Source organism: Hemibagrus wyckioides, linkage group LG10 (genome assembly GCF_019097595.1).
Source record: "Hemibagrus wyckioides isolate EC202008001 linkage group LG10, SWU_Hwy_1.0, whole genome shotgun sequence".
NCBI lineage: Eukaryota > Metazoa > Chordata > Actinopteri > Siluriformes > Bagridae > Hemibagrus > Hemibagrus wyckioides.
The window spans coordinates 4,292,501-4,305,011 of NC_080719.1; the positions used below are offsets into that span (position 1 = coordinate 4,292,501).

Sequence of the window (12,511 nt, forward strand, 5' to 3'; positions counted from 1 at the left end):
AATAATATACTTTCGATATCATTTTCTATACAAATAGTTAACAAAAAACTAAAACGACTAATTTCACCAATTTCACTAATATACGATTTTTTAAGGAAGTAAATATAATTTAGAAATTAATAATTTTTCTTACAAAAGAAAAATACAGTTTGAGATGCTGAACAATTGTAAAAAAAAAAAAAAAAAAATTAGATTAATTAATTAATTTTTTTTATTAATTAATCTAATCAAATAAATAAGCAAGTAAGTAAGTATATCAAAAAATATAATAAATAAATTAATAAATTAATAAATTAATTAATTAATTAATCTGGACAAAAAATAAGGGAGGATTAAAAAGTAAGTAAATATATAAAAATAAATAAATAAATAAATGAATAAATAAATAAATCTGAAAAAAATTCAAATCAGGGAGGATTAAAAAAGAATAGAAAAATACTAATGCTCATCAGTCATTACTATTAAATTGTTTAAATTATTTTTTAAAATGATCTTTAATAGCAGGTGCCTGAAGGATCCATTCATCCAGCTAGCTATACATTTCTGTACTGCTTATCCTACACAGGGTTATTATAGAGAGGTGTGTATTGTTTGCCCAGCAGGGGGCTCAAACCCCTTCTTTTCCCCATCACCCTCCTCACCAGCAACTAATTTCACAGTCACAGTACTCTAAATACAGAAACCCAACAGTGACCTTCATTTTGTAACAGACTTTGTGGTGAAAACAATTCATTTGTTCAGATTGTCCAATAAGTTAATTTCCATTCCTTTCCAATCCTTTCCGCCTGGAAAGGATTCACCCCTTCTCTGTGTTCATGCCTCCAGTACTTCAACCACCGTCTAGCAGACCTTACCCCAGCTAACGTGACCGTAGAAGAGAGTCGAAATGCTCTGCAAGCCAAATTCAACAACGCAATGACACTGTGTGCCATGATCCCGCTGTTGATCTTCACCTGCCTCACCTCTATCTTACACCAGAGGTAACGCCGAGATTTCTTCTGATCAACAACAAACCAATGTAAATCCTTACATTAACGACTTTATGATGGACAAAATGGCGGTCAGAGGTATATTATCAAGTGCAAAATTGTGTAGTGTACAACAAAAAAGATAAAATAATTATTTTTTATATTTATACTGTAATTAGTTCAGGTTCCTTTACTACCATCCATCCATCTTCTATACCCGCTTTATTCCTAATAAGGGTCATGAGGATCTGCTGGAGCCTATCCCAGCACACATTGGGCAAAAAGGCAGGGGTACACCCTGGACAGTCACCAGTCCATCACAGGGCCACACACCCACACATACTCAATCCTATGGAATTGCCAAATCAACAGTACATGTTTTTGGACTGTGGGAGGAAACCGGAGTACCCGGAGTAAACCCACACAGGCCTGTTTGAACTCAGGATTCGAACCCAGGACCTTCTTGCTGAGAGGCAACAGTGCTAACCACTAAGCTGCCCACCTTTTCTACCAATTAACTAAAAATGACTGAGAAAAATGAATATTAAAAGAGTTTAAAGATGTAGCAAAAACCTGGTGTATCATTCAAAGGTCTCACACAGCCCTTTTGTCTAAATATTTTAGATCTAAATATTTTCCAGATATTACTTGCATGCTTGTTGTATGTGATTTATCAAGAGACAGCAAAGGTTTAAGTAAGGATTTAAACACCTGCGTCCTACAAACATGACCGCCCTGGACTACACTCCCTACAAAACACACACACACACTTCCCCACTCTCACTCAAGCCACGCCCACTCTCACAGACCTTTTAAAGCGACTTTCTTAGTTTACGCTCCATTGCTGATATCACCTGAATTTTGGTCACCATGACGACCAGAGTTACAGCTACCACCCAGAAGTTGATTCATTTCCTATGACAGCATGTCCTGAAATGTTTTATTCTTCTTTTTTAAGAAAGACTCTCAGTTTAGTTAACTTTAATGCTATTGAACATCTTCATAACAAGCGCTTCACTTGACGTGAATGACGTGACTTCACTTTACTGACACTCAGTGGCGGGCTGTGCATTTCACACCTAGGCCTTCACTGGCCTTCACCAAATCGATTTCTTCTCCTCTGTCAGCCGTTGTGAGTTAAAATATATATATTTTATTTAGTTTGTGCGGTTCGCTGCCTCGGGCTACTCCAATTATCCAATCAAAGGTCAGGAAATTGCTGACATAATCGTATGCCTGCTAGATGGCCCCAGTGATGCCAACTCATCACCTAAATCCTGACTGCATGATCCAACCACCGCTTCATCCTCAACTCATTTTTCGGAGTGCTTTTGTGGTCACATGATTGTGGACAATTACATGACCGAGCAGGTGTATATGTGTTCCTAATAAAGTGGCCAGTATGTCCCTTAACCTCTGGTCTTACTCTTTTTTAACAGAATTCCTCAGAAGATACGGATTCTGGGTAGCCTGGTGGCCATCTTGGTGGTGTTTTGTGTAACTGCCCTCTTTGTTAAACTTGCTGTTAATCCTGTGGCCTTCTTTGTGATTACTATGATAAAGATAATAATTATTAATGGTGAGTCTTAGAGGTACACACACACACACACACACACACACTTTTACCTTGTTAACAAATGGGATCCAAACATTAGTTTGAGTCAGTGTGTGTGTGTGTGTGTGTGTGTGTGTTAGCATTTGGAGCTATACTCCAGGGCAGTCTCTTTGGCATGGCTGGTGTGTTACCTGATGGCTACACAACACCCGTCATGAGCGGTCAGGGTCTGGCTGGAACCTTTGCTGCACTTGCTATGATCTTAGCCATCGCAAGTATGACTGAATGAAAACAAACAACGCAAATAAAATCCAACAATACACAATTTTCTCCCATGTCCCTTGACATGACATTTTCTTCCACAGGTGGTTCTGATTTAATGGACTGCGCTTTTGGCTACTTCATCACAGCCTGCATCGTTATCACCCTCGCCACTGTGTCCTATATAATCCTCCCAAATCTGGTCAGCATAAAAATCCATAATCTGGACAATGATATCTTACAGACCGGCAACATTACATCACGTATCTTCCTCTCTCCTGCAGGAATTTTACCGATACTACATGGAGAAAAACCAGAAGGATCCAGCATTAGAAGAGGAGAAAAAAATCCAACTGATTAAAAATGGTAGGAATCATTCTGTATTCGATTCGACTCATTCGGTTCAGAATCATTTGGATTCTTCGGAAATGAATCTGATTCGTGGAATCGAATCTAATTTCTGAATATTTTGAATCCGCTTTAGGAGACAGCAGTGGAGGGATGAGCACGGGGGGAGAGGTTCGGAAAAATCTGTCACTTCTGAGCATCTTTAAGAAGGTAGAGCTCTCAAAAATATTAACAGCTTTTTTATTAGTATTAGCAATTATTAGTAGCTTTATTAATGGAGGTAAGAAGATATAAGTTTTATTCATGTACATTCATTTGATCCTGGGTTTCCTGGGGAGTTTTTCCTCACTATTTAAAAATGAATGAACAATAGAGGTCATCACTAGGCCACAACAGGTTATAGGAAAATAATCAGTGACAGGTTGGGTTGATGAAGCAAAGATACTAGTCCCACCAGGAAGTTCATTATTTTCCTTTAACATCATGTCCCACAGTCTTTTTTATTCCTTTATACCACAGCAACACATCCATCCATTTTCTATACCTGTTTTATTCCTAATTAGGGTCACGGGGATCTGCTGGAGCCTATCCCAGTACACACTGGGTGAAAGGCAGGGGTACGCCCTGGACAGGTCACCAGTCCATCACAGGGCCACACATATAGAAAGAGAACCACACTCTCACACTCACTCCTATGGGCAATTTAAAATTACCAATCAACCTAATGGATGTGTTTTTGGACTGTGGGAGGAAACCAGAGTAAACCCACACAGGCACGGGGAGAACATGTAAACTCCACACAGAAAGGCCCCTGCCTGTTCAAACCCAGGATTCGAACCCAGGACCTTCTTGCTGTGAGGCACCAGTGCTAACCACAGTGCTACACATACACATTTTTGCTTAATTACTTAGCAACACATTATACTTATTTATTATCCATTTATAGTTATCTCCGATAGTAATGAAACTTCCCAGTTATCGCTTACATTATAGCAGCTATAATCGGTCATTCTGTCAGCAGGATCTCTTTTTGTGTGAGAGAGAGAGAGAGAGAGAGAGAGAGAGAGAGAGCACACATTTGTGTTATTGCTCAAGTGATTTTTCTTCCTCATGATTTTTCACTTTGTTTTACTCTGTAGATCTGGGTGATGGCGCTGTCTGTCTGCTTCTCTTTCACCGTCACCATCTGCACTTTTCCCGCCATCGCCGTGGACATCACATCCACTATTGCTGATGGAGGGCTTTGGGGTAAGCTGAAGTGTGTGTGTGGGAAATTTTACCAGTATTAATCAATTATGTTACACTAATGAGTGTCAGTGTCAGTCAATAGTGTAACAGTCTGAGGTAAAGACATGGGAAAGTCTCCAGAAAAGAACAAATAAAACACTTGGGTACATGCTGTTATGAGAAAATAAACAGCTTTGGGGTAGTAACAGTAACGTCCAATTATGCCGCTGATCATACTGTACACCGATCAGGCATAACATTCTGAGCAGTGAGAGGTGAAGTGAATAAGACTGATGATCTCCTCATCATGGCACCTGTTAGTGGGTGGGATATATTAGGCAGCAAGTCAACATTTTGTCCTCAAAGTTGATGTTAGAAGCAGGAAAAATGGACAAGTGTAAGGATTTGAACGAGTTTGACAAAGGGACAAATTGTGATGGCTAGACCACTGGATCAGAGCATCTCCAAAACTGCAGCTCTTGTGGGGTTTTCCCGGCAGTGGTCAGTATCCATCATGGGGGTCATGGGCGGCCAAGGCTCATCGATATACACTATATTGCCAAAAGTATTCGCTCACCTGCCTTGACTCGCATATGAACTTAAGTGACATCCCATTCCTAATCCATAGGGTTCAATATGACTTCGGTCCACCCTTTGCAGCTATAACAGCTTCAACTCTTCTGGGAAGGCTGTCCACAAGGTTTAGGAGTGTGTTTATGGGAATTTTTGACCATTCTTCCAGAAGCACATTTGTGAGGTCACACACTGATGTTGGACGAGAAGGCCTGGCTCTCAGTCTCCGCTCTAATTCATCCCAAAGGTGTTCTATCGGGTTGAGGTCAGGACTCTGTGCAGGCCAGTCAAGTTCATCCACACCAGACTCTGTCATCCATGTCTTTATGGACCTTGCTTTGTGCACTGGTGCACAGTCATGTTGGAAGAGGAAGGGGCCAGCTCCAAACTGTTCCCACAAAGTTGGGAGCATGGAATTGTCCAAAATGTCTTGGTATGCTGAAGCATTCAGAGTTCCTTTCACTGGAACTAAGGGGCCAAGCCCAGCTCCTGAAAAACAACCCCACACCATAATCCCCCCTCCACCAAACTTTACACTTGGCACAATGCAGTCAGACAAGTACCGTTCTCCTGGCAACCGCCAAACCCAGACTCGTCCATCAGATTGCCAGATGGAGAAGCGCGATTCGTCACTCCAGAGAACGCGTCTCCACTGCTCTAGAGTCCAGTGGCGGCGTGCTTTACACCACTGCATCCGACGCTTTGCATTGCACTTGGTGATGTATGGCTTGGATGCAGCTGCTCGGCCATGGAAACCCATTCCATGAAGCTCTCTGCGCACTGTTCTTGAGCTAATCTGAAGGCCACATGAAGTTTGGAGGTCTGTAGCGATTGACTCTGCAGAAAGTTGGCGACCTCTTTGCACTATGCACCTCAGCATCCGCTGACCCCGCTCCGTCAGTTTACGTGGCCTACCACTTCGTGGCTGAGTTGCTGTCGTTCCCAAACACTTCCACGTTCTTATAATACAGCTGACAGTTGACTGTGGAATATTTAGGAGCGAGGAAATTTCACGACTGGATTTGTTGCACAGGTGGCATCCTATCACAGTTCCACACTGGAATTCACTGAGCTCCTGAGAGCGACCCATTCTTTCACAAATGTTTGTAAAAACAGTCTGCATGCCTAGGTGCTTGATATTATACACCTGTGGCCATGGAAGTGATTGGAACACCTGATTCTGATTATTTGGATGGGTGAGCGAATACTTTTGGCAATATAGTGTACGTGGGGAGTGAAGGCTGGCCCGTGTGATCCGATCCAACACACGAGCTACTGTTGTTCAAACTGCTGAAGAAGTTAATGCTGGTTCTGGGGTCAGAATACACAGTGCAGGACAGGTCAGGGCTGTTTTGGCAGCAAAAGGGGGGACCAACACAATAGGTGGTCATAATGTTATGCCTGATTAGCACTTTCTTTATCTTAATCTGGAGATGTCTTGGTTATTAGGATGTTTCTGGAAAACAGCACTATGATTGATTTTTTTTACAGCATTACTGTATAAAATATAAAAACATATATTATTTTATTTTTTTATTTATTTTTTTATTTTTATTTTTTTTAAACAGCATTTGATTATTGTTTATGGTTCTCTCATCAGAGAAGTATTTCATCCCTGTGTCTTGTTTCCTGCTCTTTAACCTGTTTGACTGGTCGGGACGGAGTCTGACTGCTGTGTGTTCATGGGTAAGACAGACAGACACACACACACACACACACACACACACGATTACTGTTGCAAAAAATATACTCCCTTGAGCATTTTTCTTAACAGCAACCTATAGAAATCTATTTTTGGTGTAATTTCTATTCATGTTCAAAAAAATGTCAGCACCATTTAATTTAATAGACGAAAATGATTTAAATGAATGACTACAGACAATGAAATAACCAGATAAACTACTAACCTCATCAGCAGATTTTTTTTCACTTGAATGAAGCCCAAGATCCTCTAAAGTTCTCTTCAGTCTTGTCAGACATCAGGTCATGGAATGTTAAATACACGGGTGCCAATAATTATGAATCTTCATTATGAGATGGTCAAAATACACTATACTGCCAAAAGTTTTGGGACGTCTGTCTTTTACATGCACATGAACTTTAATGACTTGAAAACCCATTCCATGAAGCTCTTGAGCTACTCTGAGGGCCACATGAAGTTTGGAGGTCTGTAGCTATTGACTATTTTGAAAGTTGACGATTTTGAAAACTGAATGAAGGAAAATAGAAAAGTTCCATCGCTGTGATATGATATCATTTAATTGAATGTTTTATGAAATTATTTTATATGTCTTCGTTTATTTTTCAGCCAGGGAAGGACAGCAAACTGTTGCCAGCGCTTCTGTTAACGCGTCTGATCTTCATTCCCCTCTTCATGCTGTGTAACGTCCAGCCTCGCTACAGAATGCCCGTCATCTTCTCCCACGACGCCTGGTTCATCATCTTCATCATACTCTTCGCTTTCTCCAGCGGCTACCTCTCCAGCCTTTGCATGTGTTTTTATTCCAAGTGAGTCCAAATCCTACCTAAAAATCTGTGCACCCCTGACCATTATACACATATGTAGATGGTGTGATTCTTCCAGAAACTGGTAGAAGCACACAGTTGTATAGAATGAGGCTTTACAGTTTCTCTTCACTGGAACCTGAAGAAGAGGTCAAGGTCGAAGTGGAAGAACTCGAGTGTCCTGCACAGAGCCCTGACTCTGACTCAACCCCACTGAATACCTTTAGGATGAACTGGAACGCCGACTAAACCCCAGGCCTCCTCACTTTACCTTAGTAGAAAGCCTTCTCAGAAGACCAGCGGCTGTATTAGTATAAATACAATCTGGAGAAAGCTGAAATATTCTAAATCACAATATAATTGTTCTTTTCTGTGTCTTCAGGTTAGTGGACACGCATGAGGTAGAGACGGCCGGAGCCATCATGACCTTCTTCATGTCTCTCGGTCTCGCCTTGGGAGCATCCTTCTCCTTCTTTTTCCGATGGCTCATTTGAGGTCATCTGACAGGATGTTTAAAAGACTTCAAGTCATTTAGTGAAGGATTCCGGGAAATCCGGGACGAAGCACTTGAACCTGAATATCTTGCATTTTGAAAATTGAACATTTTTATAGTATTGGTACTTTTTTTTAGCAAACACTACAATAATATACCTCTTACAATAATATAACTGTATATTAACACAAACAAAAGTTTATATTATAGTTAATTTTTTAAGGCGGCAGCACGATGGCTTAGTGGCTCCCTGTCACCTGAGGATAGATCGGATAAGCGGTACAGACAATGAAATGAAATAAACAATTTTTTAAGCGTAGTGATTTACAGTGTATTATTTTTAAATTTAATAAATTTTTTAATGATTTTCCAATAGAACTGCATTATATTCTGCAACCTCTTGATAGATTACGCAAGGATCTTATTTGTGGACTTCAGTTCGGCCTTCAATACCATCATGCCTGACCTTCTCTCAGACAAACTGACCCAGCTCTCCATGCCCTCCCCAATCTGTCAGTGGATCACAAGCTTCCTGACAGACAGGCAACAGCTAGTGAAGCTGGGGAAAAACTCACACCCAGGACTCTCACAATCAGTATTGGCGCCCCTCAGGGATGTGTTCTCTCCCCACTGCTCTTCTCCCTGTACATGAGTCTTTCAGGTTCCTGAGCACCACCATCTCTCAGGACCTGAAGTGGGACACTCACATAGACTAAAAGATCCAGCAGAGGTTGTACCAACTGTCCCAACTGAGGACATTCATTTACATTTCTGGCATTGTCTTATACAGAGAGCTGTACAAGAAGGTATTGAAGTAGCTGCTGAAACAGTTCTACTCTGCCATCATTGAGTCTGTCCTTGTCATGGCCTGGCTGCTCCCGCACCGTGCGGGCCACGAACCCGGACCTCCGTGGTGTTGCGTTCATGTGCCTGCACGCCGTAAAAGGAGACCCAGATGCAGGATTCAGCGAAGCGCTGCTTTTATTACATTAACACAGGACAGAGGGCAACTAAATTAACACTAGACATAGCGTGGTATAAAACAAAACAAGAACCTAAACCATAACCTGGACATAGCAAAACAAAACCTGACACAAAACCACGGGACAGTTAACAATCACCCACAAGGACATGAACACAAGGATTCCTGTTTATAGGGATAGACATTAGGGCTAATGGGATGCAGATGACAACAGGAATGAGACCAACGGGCAGGGCATGACAACACACATGAAGAATCAGGCTTCGGAATTTCACCTGCCATCGCCCTCTCCGGGCCTGGCAGGGAACTGTCCAGCTGTTTCTGACAGTCCTGTGTTCTTCCATGTTTGCACTATGTCTGTACTTTCTTCTACACTGGAGCTGTTGTCACCAAGTCAGATTCCTCGTGTGTGTAAACATACCTGGAAATAAAACTCTTCCTGATTCTTATTCTGACAGTGCAGAACAACAAAAAATAGTTTTACAAAATTCATTTTCAATTCAGTTTTTGTTTTTATGAAGGGGTGTGGTAGCTTAGTGGTTAAGGTAATGGAAGGTTTGAATCCCAGGTCCACCTGCCACTACTGGGCCCCTGAACAAGGCCCTTAATCCTCAATTGCTTAGTTGTATAAAATCTGAAATATATATATACATATTCAATACTGCACAGTGAAATTTCCTCTTAGCATATCCCATCCTTGGAGGGTTGGGGGCATTACTCAAGGGCCCAAGAGTGGCAGTTTGACCCTGATCTTCTGATCAACAACCCAGAGCCTTAACCACTTGAGTCAAAAAAGCAGTTTTCCTCAGATCTTTCTCGCAAGATTATCAAGTAAAAAAAAAACATTTCCGTCTGTCTTGTTTTGTTCAGCTAGCCCTCAAGGCGAATATCACACGCAGCCAGGACTGGATAACTGTGAATGACAGACGGGTTCCTCAGCAAAAGAATGACATGAGGGGAAGCTTGTCAGGTTAGGCCTTGCTTCCTCTTCTCCTTAATGTTCTTGGTTGTTAGATAGTTTTTTGGGGTTTTTTTGCAAGAGAATACACATCTCCTGTTTTTCTTTTCTCTGTTTAGAGGCTGATCGAGGCAGTGTCTTTCCTCCTTTTGCACCCTTATCAAAAAACATGATCACAAACAAATCAAACAATACTGTACTGGTCCATTTTAATGAGTTCTCAGTATTTTCAGACATTCTCGTAACTAAAGGTACTAAAGTTTTGTTGTACTGGGGCGGTACCATCAAGGGTACTTTTGTGTCTATGTATATTATTATATTGTTTACCTTCAACCATAAAACATATTAAATATAAGATGCATAATGGCTCCAGTTTGTTAAAAAAAAATTTATAAGCCATCATGTTTACCAGGTGAAAAGTACACAATAATGGTACTAAAAACAAGAAAACGTACAATTCGTTACCTTTATTTGTAAGAGTGTGATGTTCTACAGGATTGCCGGAGATGTTCCGAATTTTCCGCTCTCTGCTGGCCACAGTCTGGTACAGCAATCTGTCTTGGACAAGTCCAAAGGTTGATCCAAAAAAACCTCTATTAAATATTTATTATATAAATAATATTTACCCCAGCTCATAAATCTCAATCTATTTCTATTTTATAATCTTTTTTTATCTGTAGGTGGACATTTGACTTAAAAATGTAATTATTTTTAAATTATTTATGTTATTACTATTTAAATATTTGTGTATATATACTCTATAATATATCATATATACATACAGTGGGGTGCGACCTCATTAACAATCTGGGATTTATTTATTTATTTATTTATTTATTTATTTAATTAATTAAATGGAAACAGAAAGTTCTAGAGATTTTTGGGGAAAAAAGACTATTCAGTACTTACAATGTTGCACAATTTCTAGCTTCCTATTTAAATGTAAGTAATAATGACCACTTGATCACATGATCAAATTAATTCCTTGTACAAAAGGGCAAAGTGTCTTGGTATGCTGAAGCACTGAATTCCTTTCACTGGACCTAAGGGGCCAGGCCCAACCCCTGGAAAACAACACCTGAATTTATAATTTGGAGGGGTGTCCCAAAACCGTTGGCAATATAGTGTATTAAGTCTCCTCTCTGTTCTGTCACCGAGGTGTTGGAATAAACTTCCCCTAGATGTCCAAACAGCTGAGTCACAGCTGACCGTCTTCAAATGATGGGTGAAGACCTACCTCTTCCTGAATCACTTAAACTAGCTCTTATTTTCCACATTTGTCTTTTAAAATAATAATTGTTGCGCTATATTTCCTCCCAACAGAGTTTTTAGGCTGATGCTATCCTAAGTCTTATGCTATTCTAAGTGCTTAACCCTCAGTTATATAAAATGAGTTGCTCTGGATAAGGGCAACTGCCAAATGCCAGAAATGTAAATCTGTTGAAGATACTCATTAGCACAAAATCTCAAGAATGAGTTTTTGTAGGATTTATACAGATTTATGATTATAACCAGCAGAGGAACTGATTCAATCAGAGTCAAGTTCACTGTAAGGTCAAAAGTCCAAAACAGTTTTTCTTCAGTAGTTTCCTTCCTGTTTTCTACAGAGAGGTTATAACACATTCATGATCAGGAACTCAAACCCTATTCCATCAAAGCCCATTTCCTGGCTATATTCACTGATGAGTGTTCTCCTGTTTGAACCAGAGAGCAGAGGAACCCCTTCAGTATTACAGCTGGACTTTTGGACATTTCTCTGACACTTTCATTTTAGAAGGATGGCCTGATCTAGGTAGTGTCTGAATTGTGTCATATTTTTTTTCCACTTTGCTGTAACATATTTCACAACGCTCTTCAGAGCTTTATTGACCTTTTTGTGACCTCCTGCAGCAGTTGTTTCCTCCCTGAACAGCTTCTTTTAGAAGCTTTACAGGGAGTTCCAGCAGAGATGTTTACTGTTCAAGCATACAACTGAACACAGGTACACGATAAACACATTTTAACACACACACACACACACACACACACACATTTAACTATTTTGTAATGATTTTTTAAATTATCCTGTAATAAAATAATACAATGTATGAAAAAAATTTTCATCCTTGGAATAATAATTTTAAAAAAATCCAAAATAATTTGTAATTATTCTATGCTTAAAGATTTTTTTTTTACTTTCATTCCTTTTCTTTTTTATTCTTTTCTCTCTTTTTTTAAATTTTTTTTCAAAAAATTTAAAAAAAAAATTATTCTGGAATAAAGGAATAAAATTAAATTATTGAATTTTTTCAAATTTTATTAAATTAAAAGTATTTCACATCCTTAAAATAATCTAAAATAATTTGCAAGTATTATATACTTTTTTTCTTTTTATTCTTTTTCTTTGCTAATTTTTTAATTATTTTTCAAACGATTTTTAAAAAATTATCCTGCAATAAAGTAATAAAATGTAATAAAGTTCTTCACATGCTCAGAATAATAAAGAAAATCAAATATAACTGGTAATATGGTAATATATTAATACTTCTCATTTTTTTTCTTTTTTATTCTTTTTCTTTTAATTTTTTTAAAACAATTTTTAAATATTATTCTGAGAACATGAAATACTTTATTATATTTTATTTCTACAATAAATGTCAGT

The 12,511-nt window shown here is 39.2% G+C and overlaps 1 protein-coding gene across 5 annotated transcripts in view; it reads left to right on the top strand.

The window, feature by feature from the left end:
- slc29a1b (solute carrier family 29 member 1b) overlaps window positions 1-8,127 on the top strand; it is a 13,758-nt gene extending 5,631 nt beyond the window's left edge. For 4 of the 5 annotated variants that reach the window (XM_058400556.1, XM_058400553.1, XM_058400554.1 and 1 more), the window contains 10 exons: window positions 826-980; window positions 2,408-2,547; window positions 2,664-2,798; window positions 2,889-2,986; window positions 3,069-3,150; window positions 3,269-3,342; window positions 4,272-4,380; window positions 6,533-6,618; window positions 7,241-7,440; window positions 7,820-8,127. In XM_058400556.1, coding sequence (XP_058256539.1) covers window positions 826-980; window positions 2,408-2,547; window positions 2,664-2,798; window positions 2,889-2,986; window positions 3,069-3,150; window positions 3,269-3,342; window positions 4,272-4,380; window positions 6,533-6,618; window positions 7,241-7,440; window positions 7,820-7,931 — 1,191 coding nt within the window. In that variant the 3' untranslated portion in view covers window positions 7,932-8,127. Of the gene's footprint in view, window positions 1-793; window positions 981-2,407; window positions 2,548-2,663; window positions 2,799-2,888; window positions 2,987-3,068; window positions 3,151-3,268; window positions 3,343-4,271; window positions 4,381-6,532; window positions 6,619-7,240; window positions 7,441-7,819 lie in introns of all 5 variants that reach the window. The other variant, XM_058400557.1, reaches the window with a different exon arrangement.
- Window positions 8,128-12,511: the final 4,384 nt, after the last annotated feature.